At 36.6% G+C, this 21,319-nt stretch overlaps 1 protein-coding gene across 1 annotated transcript in view; it reads right to left on the bottom strand.

The window, feature by feature from the left end:
- The window catches only part of LOC129224140 (uncharacterized), a 78,372-nt gene extending 62,988 nt beyond the window's left edge, over window positions 1–15,384 (bottom strand). Inside the window, exon 1 of the mRNA XM_054858556.1 lies at window positions 15,277–15,384. Within this exon, the coding sequence (XP_054714531.1) occupies window positions 15,277–15,342 (66 nt within the window). The 5' untranslated portion in view covers window positions 15,343–15,384. The remainder of the gene's footprint in view (window positions 1–15,276) is intronic.
- Window positions 15,385–21,319: the final 5,935 nt, after the last annotated feature.

Here is a 21,319-nt window from a genome sequence, read left to right as displayed (position 1 = left end):
CGACGCCACGGCGCAGTGCTCAGATGGAGAGGAATAGAATCTAAGTTCCTTCTCTTCCACAGCATAAACACAGTTACAGTTAATTTACCATTCCATTTGAAGTCGCGGTTTGCAGTTAAACTTTAAGTGCGTTCTCTAGTGCAAACGACTTTTAAAGTAAGTGCGCTTAACTCGTAAGTGCATTGATGGGTTGAGCGCGCTTAGCTCGCAGTGCAAACGGGGTGTTATGGTGGTCAGCAAAGCCACTCGCCAATACGAAAGTTCCGAGTTCGAACCTGCTGTTCACAATTTACTATTTTTAACTCTCTTTTATTTTACCGTAAAATTTTACTGTAAAATAGGTTTTACGGTAAAGTTTCTGGCAACATGAAACTTTTACAGTAAAATTTCAGGGTTTTTTTTCTTCTTTTTTTTTAATCTGACTGTGTAGGAAAAGTGTTAAAGATGTCTTTGGGGGCCTCACTGGATGAACGAAGCTAATAAAGGTGCCAACACACCACGCAATAGCAGGGTGACTCGTTTGCGCGTGCGTTTTGGCATCGTTCAAACACTTCAATGGCGGACGAAAGAAGGTGCTACAAAGAAGCACTTTCACATTGAAGGAAGTACAAATTGGATTAAAATTGTTCATTTCTCGGATTAATTGGGATTAGATTCGAAATTGTTTCAAAGTACGTTGCCTACTGCTTATTGTTCAGTTTACCGTTATAAACACTGTAATGTGTTGCTATTTCTATCATGCATAAATGTTACCTAAAAATATCTACCAGCCCTGGAAAAACAACATTTAATAATCAAAGCGTTCAAATTAGCTGATATTTGAAAAGCTAATTCAGCTAGCAATTAGAGCCATTTTACACACCTATTACTCACAATTTTACAAGTCCTTTCCATTCAGAGTGTGACATTTTTTGTGGGCGAGCACTTAGTGTGAAAGAAAATCTAAAAAGATAAACTAACATTCACGTGAAACATATACTTTTAGGAACATGAAGTAATAAATTATCGAACAAACACATTGGAAAAGATTTAAAAAAAAAAAATTGTAAACGATGTTTCAGAACTCAATACGTGATAGCAAAACTTTTAATTTGGCAGAAAGAAATTTTATTTTCATTTATTTATTTTTTTAAACAAAAAGTTTCTACCTTAACTGTAAATTGTTTTATTGGCAAAAAGATAAATTGAAAGAGGTAGGAGGAGTTGGGGTTCGTTGGACAGCGGGGCACGAGTCTCAATATTTTTATTACCATTAAGGGGTGCAGTACCTCAAAAATGATGAAACGATCAAAAAAAAAAAAAAAAAATATCGCTTATTTTAAAACTAAAATCTATTCTGAACACACGGGAAAAGTTTCATTGCTTTGTTCAAATAGTTAAAAAGTTGTGAGTGGTTTAAGTCAATGGTCGCAATGTGTTCTTACGCAAAAGAAAAACTTTAAGAGCCATTATTTTGAAGTTCAGACAAGGTGTGGCAGTGACCATTTTTGATTTTTCTAATTTTTTTATATGTCAAATTAGGTCATGAGAAGTGAACATTCTGAAATTTTTAGCCTTCCAAAAATTTTTTTTCGCTCGTTAAAAATTCCCGAAGTTTGAGGTTTTGCAGCGCTTTTTTAGAAAAATTCTATAAGTCGCATTTCAGTGCGCTATAGCTCTTTACAAAAACACCACCTCACGCTTATGTTTATATTTATTGGTTGTACTGTATCTAGTGATGATGACGTCATAGTTATTTTGGTTGGGTATTGTTGCTTTCTTCAGATAAGGCGTCGCAAAGTATGGATTTTATCCGTTTTCGCGCAAGTTTAACCTGCGTTACTTCCCCCAAAAAGCCACCCCCCGAAAAAAATGTGACATATACTGAAAGTTTATACTATTAAGAGAGTAAATAGCACAAAATTTGTTTGAGGTTTAATTTTTTTTAGGAGAAAAATGCCCTGATATTTTTCAAATTTTCAAAAATTGTGCTTTTTCGATCGCAATTAACTCAAAACAGCATCACTAGGAAAAAAAACCTTTTATATATTATGGTACCTGGCTATGTGTAAAACATCACGAAAAAGAAAACAGCATGGGATCTCTTCTTGTTTTCTAGAAAATAATTTTTTTGTAGCTCATTTTATGCGTTTTCTCGTGCGTAAAACGTGTGTCTAGCATGCAGATGAGATCTGCTAAAACTTAAAGGATGTAGTAAGAATGTATATATATGTGTATAGAGAAAGAGAAAAAGACTAGCAATACTTTATTTTTCTGATTTTTTACAAATTGATGGTATTTTAATTGCAGGTAAATCAGAAAACGATAAATCGATATCATATATATATATATATATACATTGATTTATCGTATCAATCCCAAAATAATTCTTTCTTATTTATGTCTATAGCAGTGGAAGACATTTCAAGAATAATATCTGCTTCACTTTCTTCTAAATGTCTATTTTCTATGTCATCTTCAAATACCTGTTCAGAGTTCTGTTTCTTATGGTCTTGGTCAGGCATCTACCAATCAACAAGGAGAAAACAAAGAAAACATTTTGTAATCTCATGTGAGGAGTGGGCTCTCCCAACTCGTAAAAGTACAAGATTTTCAATAAAAAAATAGAGTTTCTTTAAGAAAAGTTCCTTTATGGTGATAAAACCGGGAGAAATCAAACGCCCGACCAAGTAGGACATGCAATGAGAACAGAGATGATTGAAGACATAAAAATATTCCAACCGAACAATATCTGACAAAAAGTCAAATTCAACCTGCTTTTAGCCGATATACAAAGCAAAAAAAAAAAGCAAATAATACTGATTTATCAAGAACCGACAGCCTTTTAGAGGTATTTGAAGATAACATAAAAAATAGACATTTAGAGGAAAGTGAAGCAGATATTGTTTAAGAAATTTCTTTCATCATTGCTATGGACATTAGGGTGTCCCGAAAATTTTTTTTTTCCGTTTTTCTTAATGCAAGACCTCTCAAAATTTGCGAAATCGGTCGTAAATTACAAAAATAATTTAAAAAATAGAATAAAACTATATCTTCAGGGCTCTACCGATCGTCAAAGTTTTGAAAAATTGTCATTTTTATGGCAACTGAAAAAGAAGTACTGTGTATAAAGTTATAAATTTACTGTGAAATACAAGCTCGACAGCTGAAATAAAAAGATCGTGATTCGTAATATCAACACGAACAGAAAAAAAAAAAAAAAACATATGGTGATTACTACTGTAAATGCCTATATGGGAATAACCCCCATTTCCGCAGTAGAATCGTCCACGAAGCTTGGCGCCACGTCTCGATTTGCATGCAACAATATTGTAACGGATTCGGTGCGACTTCCACTTTCTTGAAAGGATGACACAGTTCTTGATAAAAACACAGGAAATTTATTTACACTATGTACAGGAAACATCGTCAACAACTGCTAAATTATTAATCAGCAATTAAGCAATTATCACACAACACCGTAAACTCAACGTTTACACACGTATTTACTTCCAAATACGAAAACAACACAGCGAAATGCCTCGCAATAAACAGAGCAAAAATGCTCTCAGTTCGAAATATCAATCGAAACTCTCCTGTTTATCCATCGCTAACGGCTTATATAGACACCGAAAAGAAATTTCTCAAATATTCCACACGCTTCTGTAAAGTAGTAGACCGTTATCAAATTTTATCAATGAACAAAAAGGAAATGGGGTTCGTATACTTTAGCCATATGAAAAGGGGTTGTATATTCATTACGGGAAACTATTTACAGGTTACGTTCCTACAATAATTACTATTTACAGGATTTGTAACATTGCCCCCTTCCTAAGGACTGCACGTCCCGGGCAGTACAATCCCCAGAAAGGGTGCCAAACTTCTATCACAAGTTCACAAATACACACATTAAATAATAACCAATAATGCATAGGAAACACAATAATAACAAGAAATATTACTAAACATTAAAAGCAAAAATTATCTACAACTTTTATGTTATCAACCATGGTTGTTTACGTAATACTCATGAACTATGGCCATAGTATGGGGCTAACCGATCATAATGTACAACCCTAGGTTTTGCATTAGGTGATTTTTGGATCCTCACTACGACGTCATTTAGTCGGTTAAGGACTTTGTAGGGTCCATCCCAATGCGACTGCAATTTGGGTGAAAGACCTTTCCGTCGGATGGGATTCCATAACCAAACCTTGTCGCCTTCGTTGAATTCATGTCCAGTAGACCTTGTGTCGTATCTGGTCTTCATCTTCTCCGCCGCGATGTTGATTCGCTCTCGTGCGAAGTTATGAACGTCTTCCAACCGGGCCTGGAGATCCTGGATGTACTCCTCAGGCGATGAAGGCGCATCCGGAGGACGACCGAAAGCGAGATCACAAGGTAGCCGAAGCTCTCGTCCGAAGAGCATCTGAGATGGGGCAAATCCGGTAGTCTCGTGGACAGCACTGCGGTAGGCCAGCAGGAACAAAGGTAGCTTCTTGTCCCAATCCTGTTGATTTCTGGATACCATAAGCGAGAGATTATTCAGGATTGTGTGGTTAAATCTCTCCACCAAGCCGTCCAATTGTGGGTGTAGTGGTGTTGTCCTAGTTTTCTCAATTCCGAGAATTTGACATAGGTCCTTAAACACAGCAGAGATGAAATTCCTCCCTTGATCGGAATGAATCTGCAAAGGTGTTCCGTATCTCGAGATCCAATGCTGGACTAGAGTCTCTGCTACGGTAGTAGCTTCTTGATCTGGAATGGGATATGCTTCCGGCCATTTGGTGAAGTAGTCGATGGAAACAAGAATGTATTTGTTCCCATCAGCAGTTCTTGGTAGAGGACCCAGGATGTCGATCCCAATTCGTTCGAAAGGAGCTCCAACGTTGTACAGATGTAGCTTCCCTCTGCTTCTTTTCTTCGGTCCTTTACGAGCAGAACAGGCGTCACAAGAATGGCACCACTTCTCCACGTCATCCTTCGCCTTGCTCCAGAAGAAGCGCTCCCGAACTTTATTGAGGGTTTTCAAGACACCAAAATGTCCTCCAGTCGCACTACTATGTATTTCTTTAAGAACATCTGAAATCCTTGATCGGGGAAGTAGTAACTGCCACCTAGATGTTTTGCCGTCATCAGATTCCCATTTTCGGTACAGTACGCCGTTCCGTAAATGGAGTGAGTTCCATAAAGCCCAGTATCTTTTTGTTGCAGGAGTGAAGGTGGAAACGTCCTGCCAGCTAGGGCGTCGACTGTCACTTTCCATGAACTCCAAAATTGGTTTTATGTCGGGGTCTTCAAGTTGATCTTTTCGAACTTGGTCATCACTCCATGGATCAGGTTCTGATGAAGTTGGAGTCACTGTCACCTGATAGGCAGTAGGGCTTGTCGTTCCATACTGTTTCTCGATTCGGGAACAATAATTGCAGTTCTCAGGACAGGGTCTCCTTGATAAAGCGTCTGCATTGCCATGAGACAACCCTTTTCGGTGCTTGATCTCCATGTCATATTCCTGGAGCCGCTGTATCCACCTGGCTATCTGGCCTTCCGGATTTTTGAAGTTCAAAAGCCAAGTTAACGAGGCATGATCTGTCCGAAGCAGAAACTTTCGGCCGTAGAGGTAATGATGGAAGTGTTCTACAGCTTTCACTATGGCCAGTAACTCCTTTCTGGTGACGCAGTAATTTCGCTCCGACTTTGATAAGCATTTGCTCCAGTAAGCGATGACATGTTCATTGCCGTCAATTTCTTGGGATAAAACAGCTCCAATGCCCTCGTTGCTCGCATCAGTGTCCAGGATGAAGGATTTTTCAGGCTGAGGATAGGCGAGGATAGGCGTTGATGTTAAAGCCTCCTTCAGTCGTAGAAATGCATCTTCGCATTCTTTGGACCATTCAAACTTTTGCTTGCTCTCCGTCAGCTTATGCAAAGGTCGTGCAATATTGGAAAAACCCTTCACAAACTTCCTGTAGTACGTGCAGAGCCCCAGGAAACTTCGCAGCTGATGGATGTTTTCGGGACGACTCCAACCCTTGACCGCAGATACCTTCTCTGGATCGGTTTGTACACCCTCAGAAGAGAGAATGTGACCAAGGTAGTTCACTTCCCGGCGGAACAAATTACATTTGGACGGGCTTAACTTCAGATTGGCTTCCTTAAGCTTTTGCAGCACCTTCCTAAGATTTGCCAGATGTTCTTCGAAGCTGCGTCCCACGATGATGATATCGTCTAAGTAGACCAGACAGGATTCGTAAGAAAGTCCTCTTAACACTGTTTCCATAAGACTTTCGAACGTAGCTGGTGCAATGCAGAGGCCGAAGGGCATCACTTTAAACTGCCATAAGCCTTGTCCAGTTGTAAATGCTGTCTTTTCTCGGTCATCAGGGTGTATCTCAACCTGCCAGTAGCCGCTCTTCAAGTCCAGGGTCGAAAACCACTTGTGTCCGGAAAGAGTGTCCAAGGTGTCGTCTATCCGTGGAAGAGGGTAACTGTCTTTCTTGGTGATTTCATTCAGCCGTCGGTAATCGACACAAAATCTGGTGGAGCCATCTTTCTTTCGGACTAAGACGATGGGAGAAGCCCAAGGACTGGATGACGGTTCGATGACATCATTCTCCTTCATCTCTTTCAGGAGGGTCTCAACTTCTTCCTTCTTGGCGAATGGTAGTCGTCTTGGATGCTGCTTAATAGGGGGGTGTTCTCCAGTGTAAATCCTATGCTGCGTTAAATTCGTACGGCCGACATCCTCCGATGTAGATGAAAACAGATGCTTGAAATCGTCCACCAGTTTTCCCGCAGCAGTTCTTTGATCTTTCGATAATGCCGCACTCCCAATTAACTTCGATGTCAAGGACTCGGAAGACACAGTCTCGGGGGAATTGATTCTTCTAATGATGCAGTTTACTGGAGTACAAGTTGCTAACACTTCACCTTTCCGGATATTCCTTGGCCTTTCACTCACGTTGGCGACTCTCACAGGAATTACATCCTTAGAAAGGTCCACAAGCGTAGATGCTACCAGCACTCCTTTTAGGTTATTGCTTAGGTTAGGGTATTCAATGAGTCCAAATCGAAAACTATTGCTTTCTTCAAGGGAGCCAGGTATTAATGATTCTGACCTTGAGGGAATCGATAAATCTGTTTGGGCTATTATTTGATGAGCGGATTTTACATCACTTTCTGCAGGGAAAACGGCTATGTCTTCTCTCATCGAGTGCAGCTCATTAGTCTTGAAGTCGAGAGTGAAGTCATATTTCTTCAAAAAGTCCAATCCGAGAATGAAGGGGTCCGTGATATTAGCGACGAATGCCGTATGATGGTAGGTGTCATTCCCAAACACTATTTCCAAGTCCACTTTACCGTCAATCTCGATTTTGTCATCTGTCACAGTCTGGAGACTTACGCGTGGCGATGTCCACAGCAGTTTCAATCCGAATTCACGAACCACATCTGTCCTAATGATTGTCACATTGGCTCCAGTGTCGACAATCAGTCTGCAGGGGTTCCCATTTACATGTGCGTAAATGAAAAGTCCATCACTGCCACTACTAGAAGAAGAAATCTGCAGATCTCTGGTGGTGGTGATTTCCTTCCCTCGCGTAGCTTGACGAGCCGGACAACTCCTTCGCAGGTGTCCTTCACTACCGCATTTCCAGCACTTCTGCTCTTGTTTCTTTTGGGCTGTTATGCTACTCAGATGTCTTGCCAAGTCACCGAGTTCTCTCTCGAGTTCAGCGAGGTGGGACGACCTGGAATCAGATTCATCAGCTTCCTGAGTCCGGATTAGATGGCGATCCACACGGGTTGCTTCTTGGGCGGCCTCGTATCTCATCGCATACACAACAGCAGAATTCAGGTCTTTGACATCCGCCATCCGTAGAGCTTTCTGGATTTCCGGATCTCGAACCCCGTCGATGTAGTAGTTGAGTGCCAGGTTGTCTCGAACATCCGCAGGACAGTCGCAAAAAGCAAGATGAGACAGTCTCTCGATGTCCGCCGCAAGCTCTTGCAGGGTTTCCCCGGTTTTCTGGAAACGGGACTTCAACTGGAGTCGGCTGAAATCTTTCTGGCACTTCTCACCGAAGCGAAGCTCCAACGCAGATGTGAGGGCGGCGAAATCCAGGCGCTGGCTGTCCGGAAGGGTCTGGAGAATGTCCGCTGCGTCACCTCTCAGGGATGCTGCAAGATGGCAGGCCTTGGTAGCAGAGTCCCATCCGTTCGCTTCCGCCACTATCATGAATTGAGTTTTGTAAACCTGCCACGAAGTTTTCCCATTAAATGTGGCAAGTTTAATGGACGGTCGAGCAACCGATGTGGGAGCGCCAAACTGTACAGAGCTGCTTTCCGCGATCGCCAATCTCCTTTCCAGGTCTTTAAAGATGTCTTCTTTAAGTTGATGAAATTTTCTATCTTCTTCTTCCAGTTTATTTTCTACAGCATTGCATCGGCCTTCAACGGAACTTAATTTTTCTTCAAATTTCTCTTCGATTTTATTTTCCACTGCGATGAATCGGCCTTCAACTGCCTCAAACTTTCCTTCAATAGCATCAACTCGATGCTCTATCTCCTTAAATTTATTTTCCATCACAGTCTTTACCGAAGTAAGATCGTTTTTAATTTCCTCTTGGTTAGAAACTAGGTCATTTTTCAGCACCGTTAAATCACTTTTCAATTGGTTTTGATTAGCCGCCATATCATTTTTTAATTGTTCTTGATTAGCTGTAAAACTTGCAGTCAAGTCACTTTTTAATTGTTCTTGATTAGCCGCCATATCACTCTTCACAGAGGTGATTGCGTCAAGAAGTTGTTTTAATTGTTCATCCATTGCGCGAGTAATCACCATAAAAATAAAGTCCTCATTCAAAAAAAGTCTTTATGAAAAAATGTCCAAAGTCACACTTACTCCAAGAAAGTCCAGAAGAAGCCCCACGTTGGGCGCCAAATTGTAACGGACTCGGTGCGACTTCCACTTTCTTGAAAGGATGACACAGTTCTTGATAAAAACACAGGAAATTTATTTACACTATGTACAGGAAACATCGTCAACAACTGCTAAATTATTCATCAGCAATTAAGCAATTATCACACAACACCGTAAACTCAACGTTTACACACGTATTTACTTCCAAATACGAAAACAACACAGCGAAATGCCTCGCAATAAACAGAGCAAAAATGCTCTCAGTTCGAAATATCAATCGAAACTCTCCTGTTTATCCATCGCTAACGGCTTATATAGACACCGAAAAGAAATTTCTCAAATATTCCACACGCTTCTGTAAAGTAGTAGACCGTTATCAAATTTTATCAATGAACAAAAAGGAAATAGGGGTCGTATACTTTAGCCATATGAAAAGGGGTTGTATATTCATTACGGGAAACTATTTACAGGTTACGTTCCTACAATAATTACTATTTACAGGATTTGTAACCTTATGTTACTGACGACTTCGACTTTGTTTGGTTTCAACTTGCTAATTCCTTTTACTTGTTTCGAGGGCTTTCTTGGCTTGACTCACGGGTGTTTTCTTCGTAGCCAAAGTAATTTTAATGCTATAAAAGTACAGTTGCAATTGTTAGTGTTATATGCCGATTCTGTTAGTTTTAAGTAATGAGTTCGAGACGTAGCGAGACTACTTGTGCTATACTGGGACCCTACAAGGAACTTGATGATCGGCAGCTACCTACTGTAAAAGACGTCATAAAATTTATTTTATTTGTCAGGAGCGAACAGAAATGTATGCATAATGGAAAGGACCCTTCCAGTTCAGATATATATACAATTGTTTCTGAAAAAATCAACAGTATTTGGACAAAAGCTTCAATTCCAATCGTAGCTAAGGAACGAGTAAATCAATTATTAAAATTCTATTTCGAAAAGTACGTCAATTTTAAACGATACCCCAGAAGCAAACGAAGTGATAGTTTTGAAAATAAACTGAAGTGCTTTATAGAGTCATCTGAGAAGCTCTTCGACGTTGCGGCTTGTAAGTGCCCTGTATTTGAGTCTTGTTCGTGTTTAAAACCTAAAAAAGTTCCCATCAATGAGAGAAGTTTCTTGTTGGATCAAAGAAATGACAGGAAAATGGTGATAAGAGGTGTCGATAAGAAAGAAACAGCTAGATTAATGAAACAACAGCAGAGAAAACTTGAAAGGGCAGCAAAAAAGTCTTCTACTGAAAATAACGATTCTGTCTCAGCAAATTTTGATGACGATTCGATGCGTGAATTTTCTCCAGAAACGTATCCCATAACAGAGACGAATACGGCCTCTACAGGGACACCATCAACTTCAACGACAAATAGGAATACACTGATCTTGCCAACTGTTGCTAAGGTCTGTGATAGATTCGGTTTGTCGACGCGATCTGCTGCTGCTGTTGCTTCTGCAGTTTTAGCTGATGTCGGCTTGGTTTCAAAAGAAGATTTAACTCTAGTTGTTGATAAAAACAAAATCCACAGAGCTGTAGCTAAAGCTCGGAAAGAAGCTTCCAAAGATATTGAAAGTATTGTTATAAAAAGCATTTACTTTGTTGGACGTAAAGACAAGACTCTGATAAATGAGAAAATAGGAGCTCGTTACCATCGCAATGAAATTTTAGAAGAGCAAATCTCAATTTCAGCAGAACTCGGATCAATTTATTTGGGACACACAACGCCAAGTCGTGGCACTGCAAAGGCAATTCTAACTTCGATTACAGCTCTATTAGAAGGTCAATGCTTGAATTTAGAAGATGTGATTTGCGTTGGATGTGACGGAACTGCAATAAACACCGGTTGGAAGGGTGGCGTGATTCAATATTTAGAGGAGTATTTGGAAAGACCATTGCAATGGTGTGTGTGTATGCTTCATGCCAACGAATTACCCCTTCGTCATTTATTCTTGACCTTAGATGGTTGCACTTTGGGTCCTAAAGAATATTCCGGACTTATTGGAAAACAGTTAGCTGGTTGTGAAAATAAAATGACATTGTCTTTTTGCGCGGTGGATGGTAATTTGCCTAATTTGCCGAAAAATGTGGTTGATGAACTAAGCACGGATCAAAAATATCTTTATGAGATTTGTCAAGCTGTATCAACTGGTTTCTGTAGTCCTGAGCTGGCAAATCGCCAACCTGGAAAAATGGCGCACTCGAGATGGCCTACTTCTGCTAATCGTATACTCAGACTTTATGTAAGTACTCTTAATCCAACAGAAAATTTGCGATTACTTGTTAACTACGTGGTTAAAGTGTACGCTCCAGTTTGGTTCTTAATCACGCAAAAGTCATCTTTTAAGGAAGCAGCCAAACATCTTTTTCAAATGATTGTGTACTCTCGATTTTTACCCGAAAACTTGAAATCTGTCGTGTATTCTGTTATCGAAAGAAATGCTTTTTTTGCGCACCCAGAAAACCTGCTGGTCAGTATGTTGTTTGATGATAGGGAGCACATTCGGGAGTTAGCATTACGAAGAATAAAAAAAGCTAGAGAGGCTGAAAGTAGCACTAAACGCAGAATATTTAAAACACCAAAAATTAACTTCTCTGCTAAAGATTATACGGAAATAATTGTCTGGCAAGAGTGTCAGGTTACAGCACCACCGGTTCTTCGACATATTTCTAACGAGAACCTTCAAATTATGGCAAAAGATAATAGCTTGGAAATCGTTGACTTTCCTTGCCACTCACAATCTGTGGAAAGATGTGTTAAACTAATAACACAGGCTTCACAAAGTGTTTACTAACGCTACTTCTAGAGATGGCTTCGTTAGAACCAGGTTGCAATCTCGCGCAGAAATGCTAAATTTTGGACACAAAAATAAGTTTAAATTCTAAACTTTTGTCATTATTTATAAACTGTAGTTTGTTTATTTTATTTTCTTGTGCTTTGTTTCATTAGTTTATTAAATAAAATGGTTTCTAAACTTTATTTTTGTATTTTTTAAATCATATCGTTTAGGTCTGTCAAAAATGTAAAATATGCAAAACTTCAAAGAGCGGTAGAGCCCTCAAGATGACACGCAATTCCATTTTTTTTTACTTTTTTCGTGATCTGTGAAAAATTTCGCAAATTTTGACACCTCTTTTGATAGTGTGGCTCAAAATTTTTTTTTTCTCATATATGGACGGGATACCCTAATGGACTTAAATATGAAAGAATTATTTTGGGATTAATACGATAAAACGATAGATCAATATATATATATATATATATATATATATATATATATATATATATATATATATATATATATATATATATATATATATATATATATATATATATATATATATATATATGATACCGATTTATCGTTTCCTGATTTACCTGCAATTAAAATACCATCAATTTGTAAAAAATCAGAAAAATAAAGTAGTGCTAGTCTTTTTCTCTTTCTTCATACGTACATATATACATTCTTACTACATTCTTTAAGTTTTAGCAGATCTAATCTGCATACTGGACACACGTTTTACGCACGAGAAAACGCATAGAATGAGCTACAAAAAGAATTATTTTCTAGAAAACAAGAAGAGATCCCACGCTGTTTTCTTTTTCATGATGTTTTACACATAGCTAGGTACCATAATATATAAAAGGTTTTTTTTCCCTAGTGATGCTGTTTTGAGTTAATTGCGATCAAAAAAGCACAATTTTTGAAAATTTGAAAAATATCAGGGCATTTTTCTCCTAAAAAAAAATTAAACCTCAAACAAATTTTGTGCTATTTACTCTCTTCATAGTATAAACTTTCAGTATATGTCACATTTTTTTCAGGGGGGTGGCTTTTTGGGGGAAATAACGCAGGTTAAACATGCGCGAAAACGGATAAAATCCATACTTTGCGACCCCTTATCTGAAGAAAGCAACAATCCCCAACCAAAATAACTATGAAATCATCATCACTAGATACAGTACAACCAATAAATATAAACATAACCGTGAGGTGGTGTTTCTGTAAAGAGCTATAGCGCACTAAAATGCGACTTTTAGAATTTTTCTAAAAAAGCGCTGCAAAACCTCAAACTTTGGGAATTTTTAACGAGCGAAAAAATTTTTTTGGAAGGCTAAAAATTTCAGAATGTTCACTTCTCATAACCTACTTTGACATATAAAAAAATTAGGAAAATCAAAAATGGTCACTGCCAAAATTTCCGTTTTTTGTCTGAATTTCAAAATAATGGCTCTTAAATTGCTTTTTCTCGATGATGGCTTTTTTGTGTTTTCATGTCATTAGAATCCCTAAGGATTTTTTTTCTATTAAAGTAATACTTTTTGCAATTGGGATAACATATTTGACAAAACTGTGCATTGGATAAGCATTTTATAAATTATTCAAATGTTTAGAGCATGTTAAACCTTTAAAAAACCATTTTTTTTTTAAACTTTGATTTTTTTTACATAATTGATCACAGAAGATTTTCTAATAAACTCAGAAGCAAATGAATGCACTGTTTTTTAGAGATTATTATAGTGATCGTTTAGCAAAAAACCTTTTTTAAATTAGTAAAAAAATAAAAAAAACCTTAGGGATTTTAAAAAAATTGAAATTTTCCTCAATTTTTGGAATTTTTAAAAAAAGTAGGCAATATTTTTAAATTTTGAAAATAAATTTTTGATTAAGAAATAAGTATGCATGTTATGGTTTCAAAGAAATATAAAATTTACTTAAATTATAAAAAAATGTTTGAAAGGTACTGTGACCCCTTAATATTTTTTATTTTAAAGTACCACCAACACAAATAGCTCGTACAGTGCTACAAATTCTTTTTACAAAATCGCATGATAAAGTTTTATTGAACACATTTCATTTGAGAAATAATTTTTTTCAGTGCTGAGTAATTTTCATAAGTCTTACACTTGAATTTTTAAAATGGTTTTAATGAAGAATGGAGTAATAAATGGAATTCATCTCCTGAAGTAAGTTCTTTTAGTTCCGAATTATTTGTAGTTTCTTTATTTTTTGTTAGAAAGGAAAAAAAAAATGACAACATTTCTGCTGACCAAGAACGCAGAGAACGGAGCTCCAATTTTAGAAAACCCGGGAAACGCAAAAACTTTTAGAAGAATTAGAAAAAAAAAATCTAGTCATCTCAACAGTGAAGTTGATGAAGACCAGGGTTGCGCTGATTGCTTAGAAAATGTAGATGGTTCTGCTATAAATAAGGCAAAAGTAGATGTTGGTCAATTTCATATTTCGGCATGTTATATTAATCTTTAACCTTTTTTTTCATGTGAAACAGAAAAGAAAATAAGTTAGCAGCAATAGTGGATGTTATTTATCATTAAAATTCTTATAGAAGTAGTCTTCGTAATGCGTTCGGGACACGTTGGTTCGTTTCACAAAGTTATGTTAAAAAATATTTTTTTTTTAAATAACGAATTGAACATTTTCAAAAAAATCTGGAGTGATGAGAAATATTTAATAAAACTCATGGTAGAAAATAAAATTGTTTGTTTAATTTTTTGATGAGACAAAAAATGAAAGTAGAAAAGCAGATCAGCGTGCCCCATCTCCCCTTACATATTTCAACTAATTTATCAGTGAACATTACTTTTCTCAAGGACATGAAATCTACATGTAAATTTAGAGTGTCTCTTGAATTAAACAAACAAACATGTAAACATCAAATTGATTTTCTTAATTATATTCTTAATTAAGAAAATCTTTCTTAAAATCTCCTTATTCTTTATCATATGAATTAACTTAAATTCTTCAGGTAAGCAAATCATTGTTGCTCTTTAGTGATACCAAACTAATTCAGTTTTGGATCCAAATTAGGTTAAAATATAGCCATATTTACCTTGCTCAAATTTGCAACTCATTAAAAATGATGAAGTCAAATATCATTTTGACTTTTTCGCTTATTCAGTGTAAAAGAAGGATAGCGTTTAGTTCACGCAAATTCTTTGGATTTTTAAAATAAATGAACTTCTGCTGCTAAGTTTAATGAAATAAAATTTTTCAGTTATTATTTAAATAAGAAAATCTTTTAGTTACATATTTATGCAAATTATAAAACAATATTCTCCGACAACAATGAGCGAGAAAAACAGCAGCGTTGACATTCCATCAAAATATTGCAACTATTCTCTCTAATTTCTTTTACCGTTGCCATTTCAAAAAAGAAAAAAAAAATTGCGCATCTGATATTTAAACTAAATAATGCAAATAAAAAACCTTACAGACGATAATAAATTGGTAAGTAAAGCACAACAGATGATAATATAGTGATAATTTTTTAACCAAAAGGCAGACGATAGTTTCGAACAGCAGAGGCAGACAGCGACTTGTGAGCAAAATTAATTTCTTACCGGTGTGGAAGGGGTGGGTAGAGATGAAAACACATCGCTGTTCTTTTTTAATTTCAAATGAGCCATTGCTAATAGTCGATACTCCAATCGGTTTCGCCTCTAACGCTGCATGGTTGAAAAAAAAAAGAAAAAAGAAAAAGTTATCTGATCATTGCGATATTTTTTAAAAACAAAGCAAGACAAAAGAGAGTTATCCATTAAGATAACCGTGGATCTTATCAGGCCAAAGAGATATGGACGAGAAAGGAAAATGTTCGGGTTTTTTTAAGCTCTGACTGCTTTAATAAAACGAACAACTCTGTGGTGAGCGTTTCAAATTGTCTTTACAAATCTTAATTACAAAACGTCGAGTGTCTTCTTAGGAGATCAACACTTTACTATATCGTAACAATCTCTATGCTACAGAGCAGCGGTCGGCAACTGGCGGACCGTGATCCAGGTACGAACTGCGATCGATCAAAAAGTGGAACACCAAAACTCTTTTTAAAGTATAACTTGCGCAAATAAATTACATTAAACTATGCTTCAGTAAATAACAATACATTTGGCTGCTTAAATTACTTTAAAGTATTCTTCTCTGGATAATAATGACTTCGGGCACCACCCTCATCATTATTTTTAGTATACGTACCAAAGTTGCTACAAATTTAACCCGGCGATTGTTCAGCTCTTTCTTCCGGGTTAAAATATTCAGATTTTAATTTTCTTCCGTTGCCAAAATTAATAAGAAAATGTCAACCTAATTCAATAATTTTCATCATCGTAAAAAATTAAAAACAATCTGTGTTCACTGCTTTTTCTGAAACACATAAAGGACTCCAAACTTCCCTTCAGTTCCCGTTGCTTGCAAAAAAAAAAAAAAAAAAAGAAAAAAAGAGTCAATAAATTGTATTTCTGAAATGAAAATAAAAACAAATCATGTCAGCAGTCATTATTTCATGGTAAAAAGCAGGGCTGGGGAGTCGGAGTCGCTCATTTTCCCTCAAACTCCGAAACTCGATTTGCGGAGTCGAATCGGATGCCCTAAAATTCCACAAATCGGAGACAGGGGTGGAGTCTCATTTTCCCTTTCGAGTAGGATTCGGAATCATTTGAGGATAAAGGATTCGGTGTCTGGCGTAGACAGCTTTAAAGTTCCAAGAGTCAGAGTCGGTCATTTTCGATCCAAGTCTGTATTTCTGTCAACGCTGTGGAGTCAGAGTTGGACTGAATTGCTAAATTTGGGTGCAGGAGTCGAAGCCGAGGGGTCCTAAAATTCTAGGAGTCGGAGTCGGGAGTTGGTCATTATTTTCCCACCGAGTCTGTAGCCCAGGTAGAAACACTTGCCCTTTGAATTAATTTTATTTTTTCTTCATTCATATTTCTCTCTCAATCTTATCATTGTTAAGTCTACGGAAACATTTTATTTTGATTTTTATTGATGCCTTTTTTTTCCCTTTCCTGAAAGCAAAAATTGAAATACATTCTTAATTTATACAAAATTTTAAATTTTTTGTGCAAATGATAATTTTTCCTCCGTAGACGCTAATGTTAAGGGTTTTGGAATTGTTCAAAACTGAACGATAGCTTGTTCAAATCAAGAGGATATTGTTTACACATGTTCTTCATCAAGCGTTTTCTCCAGCATAGTATGAAGCAAACGTCTTTTCGTTTGGGATTTATGTTTGCCTTAAGTTTCCCCGAAGCATTGATGTTAAGTTTTTAGTTGTTCAAATCACAAAGTAAAATATGGGAATGAGGTGTCCTTGCTGAGATCTTTCGAACAAAAAGAAGTTTGCTCGAATCGGACTATTCACTCAAAAGTTATTAGGAGTGGGTGGGGGGGGGGGGGGGACAGGCAGACAGTCAGACGAACAGACAGACAGACACTTATTTTTCCAACTAAATAACCTACTTTCCAAATTTTAATTTTTCGATATTTATTTAATTATTTTACTCATTTTTCTTACTTTCGTTTTTAGCGATATTTTTAAGATGCATTAAGCCTTCTTTTAATTCTTTTCTCTTTTTTACTTCACTTCTACGAGAATAAAGGTAGAAAAATGGCTGTTTTGTTATGCTCAAAATCCCTTAGCACCTATAGCTGTGAAATTTGGTATACGTTAGTTTGTACTCTGGGGGTGAGCAAATAAATTATGCACCTCCACATTTCTTTTGCAGCTGCTCTCACATAGATCAAAGCTAAAATAGATCCGACACAGATTTTGACTATCAAATGAAATTTAGCCATTATATGATTTATATTTAATGGTTTAGTTTATTTACTTGGCTGATTTTTTTTTCGTTTGTATGCAACTTTTAGTCTTATTTAATGGTTTTCTTGATTAAAAAATTAAAAGTTAAATTTTAAACTTATGCAATATTTATTTTAGCAACATTTGACGACCAAAAAGATGCTTTGCTTTGACCAATTTGGGGAAATGTTTTGAAGATGAGCCAATTGTTTCTCTTTACGATTGTTTCCCCAATTATACGACATACTCTGGTTTGTATTACAGGAATCAAAGGACGCCATAAAAAGGACCTTATGACTAGAAACAGTAATAAATTAAAATAAAGATTGCTAAGTTTTACTCTGTAGATAAGGTGTTTGCGCCCATATAGATCGTCTATCAGAATTTTCACCCGAAATGAATGTTGTGACTCGTTACCCCATTTTCTCACACGCGTCCCACTTTTTGAAAATTCCCTCCCCCCCCCTCTTTTTTTTTTCAAAATTCTACAGTTTAATAGCCGTTATTTTTTATTTTTTTTGGAAGGGAAGGGGGCATTATATTAGCCATTAACACTGTACTGGAGGACTAGAGAGGTACACAGTTCAAAATTATGATCATTTAAAGCCAAATTTTAAGTTATGAAAATTAAAAAAAAAAAAAAGTTGGCAGCATTGCATTTTGCTTAGTCAGAGTCGCATCGCAGATCTTCAGTACAGAACCTTCCCGTATCATTTAACAAACATTCCCAGACATAATTATAATTAAAGATTAACTTAAAGTAGAGTCTGTCTGTAAGCCTGATACTCGATCTTCTCGAGAATTTCTGCGAGAGTCAAACGAGGTACTGATCGGTTTAAAATTTCAAAAAGAAAACAATAAGACCAATCTCGTAATGGTGTTCTTTCCTTCAGTCAAAAGTAGTACTTTTAGTCACTGAAATTGATAGAATAAGCAAAAAAAAAAGAAAAGAAAAGAAAAGAAAAGAAAACCATGAACCCAGAAAATTCTTTCATTTCCCACAACAGTTATTTTTTAATTATTTTTTGAAAATGTTCGATTTTTCAAACAAGGCTTGGTCTTGATGACGTCACAAATAATGCTCTTTGGCGCATCTTTGTTCCGCGTTTCCACGTTATGATAATCAAGAAGCGAATTAAAATTGCGCTCTACGCTTGCTATCAACCATATCGTTGCCAATACACGTGAGTAAAGATGCGAATTAAATATTTTGCTCTGTGAATGGCAACACAGAATGGCATTTCATCATTTGTGATGTCATCGGCAAGTAATGTAAACAATAAGGAAAGATCACCGATGTAAGTAATTTCTTAAAAATATTAAACTTAAACAAATTACAGTGAAATCCCTCCTAACGGACACCCCTCAAAGGCGGACACCCTTCTTATGCGGACAATTTTTAATTCCCCAGTTCCAATGCAAATAACATTATTAAACCTCGGTCCTGCGGACAACTCTCTATTGCAGACAAAAAAAATTGTCCTGTTAGTGTCCGCATTAGAAGGATTTTATTTGAAAAATGGTTAGTTCCTATGTTTTTAAGCATGTTCTTTCAGGAAAAAATACTTTTAAAATATTGGAAACGACCCCATTCGCATCTTCGATGAACTATAGGGGCGCTGCAGTCACTGTCTAATGGCGGATGAAAAAGGTAAAACAAACAAATGCCGTAACTTATAACTTTGACGCTTTTGGAACGACAGTAATTTTTAACAGACTTCAAAAAAGGAGGTTATGATTTCGTATTGCGACTTTTTATGTGTGTTTTCGAATTATTCCAACACTACTCGACCGATTTGAAGAAAAAAAAATTTTTTGTTTGGAAGGGTATACTTCCCAGATAGTCCCATTGTAATTTGGTCTGGATCTGATAAGGGGTCTCGGAAAAATCCGTCATACGTCACGGTCACGTGGTGTTGCTGTGATCGGTGCATTTTCACACCTAAGCTTTTGGCTTTCTCTTGAACGATATTTAATTCTCGCGGCACATGGATGATTATTTTTCTCAACGCTGCGCAGCATGGTAATTTTTATTATAGGTGTTACTAATGTATTTATTACTGCGTAGCAAAGCAGTAAATTAAATATATTTTGCTACTTAAATAGTTGAATCAATTACCTTAATATTTTATTTACTAATAAATAACTTTATTTAGGCACTAAAATATAAAGTTCTTTATTTAATATTCCAATTTTTAAATATAGTTAGTGTTCAATTGAGGGGGAAATGAATACAGAACACCCCTCCCCCACGATTTAATTTATATTCTTTAATAATATACATTATAACTGTGTATGATTTCTGAAGTTTGACCAATATTCTAGATTTACTATTTCACGATGCCGCCAGTTCAATTTGAAATTAGAGCTATATTAATTAGCAGGCTTCAAAAAAAGGAAGAGGTTCTGAACTCGTCGGATTTATTTATTTATTTATTTATTTTTTTTGTACAATGTTCCATAAATACTCGAAGACACCTGTACCCAGGGGTGTGCACAGAGAGGGGGGAGGGACACCTGTTGGTTACGTTAGGTAGTAGTTTATAGGAGGCCCCGACTTCAAAATCTTATTAAAAATTAAGAGATCGTATATAATTAGTTAGGTATTCAAAATAATTCATCGTATAGTAATTTAAATCAGTGTTTATTTTATAATTCGGTGTTTAGTTTAGTTGATTTTTGTACTGGAATTGTAAAATGAATTTCATTTCTATGTTTGGGTAGGAAATAGAATGTAAGTGTAATCAGTTATTTTTTGCTTTTTAGTTCCTGGGTATTTTTTGAAGGCGGTTTTTTTTTTTTTTTTTTTTTTTGAGCAATCACGATTGCTTATTGTTTTCATTTGACCGTTTTTGAAGTTCCGTGCCTTTTTCAGCTTGGACCAGAAGCCTCTGCAGCCCCACCGTCCTCTGCAGGCGGCGCGGCGCGGCTGCTATGGTCATGAGCTATCCGCTTCTCCTGGTCGGAGGCGTCCATGTCCTACACACACGCACGCTCACACACTCACACACATACACCTACACACGCCTACGTGCATACACACAGGTCTACGCACACACACAAGCCTACACACTTACACACACAACTATGCACACATAACCGCCCAGGAGGAGAGGCAGGCTTGGGGGGGGGGGGGACAGGAGCTGTTTCTAGAAACAATACCTCCAATGAGTAGGGTCCTGTCTCAGTTCGTGATTGCGAAAAACATAATTTGAATTCAAAATTTCACAATTCAAATTAATTTTTTTTTTGTTTAAAAGTAATTTATTCATTGTGTTTGTGGGAAGCTTTCTCTTCTATTCCTCTGAAACTACATTACACCACAAACTGTCTGAAGCTTGTAATTTACCCCAAAGAAAACACGTGGAATGGAATGTTTTACCTTTTTCGGAAGTATTGTTAATCACCACATGGTAGCGTATTCGAACTCTGGAGTTGCGAACTGTACGACTTCAGTGGGCGGAGATATTAATTAAAAGGTCAATAAACATCACGTTCTCGGAAACTTTTATTTCTTTCTTGTTGCCATTTTACATATGGATTAGAAAATAAAATTCTAATTATTGTTTTAAGATAGCAGTTTTTTTGTCTGCGATCCAAATCTTAAAACAACTTTTTCGTGTAGAATTTCTTTTTTATTTTAATAGCTTCATTTCTTTGTTATTCTGATGTTTAAATACTAAAACTAGTTTTAAAGCATTTTTTTTTGTTTAGAGTTATATTTTAAAAAGCAGCTTCAGTTCTCTTTAATTCTAAGCATAGACTAATAATAAGAGTAGACCGAGCTTTCCCAGGCTTGCTGATGAAAA

This window comes from Uloborus diversus, chromosome 6, assembly GCF_026930045.1.
Source record: "Uloborus diversus isolate 005 chromosome 6, Udiv.v.3.1, whole genome shotgun sequence".
Lineage (NCBI taxonomy): Eukaryota > Metazoa > Arthropoda > Arachnida > Araneae > Uloboridae > Uloborus > Uloborus diversus.
Note: the sequence above shows the minus strand (reverse complement) of the source record. Positions and strands in the feature narration are given on the sequence as shown.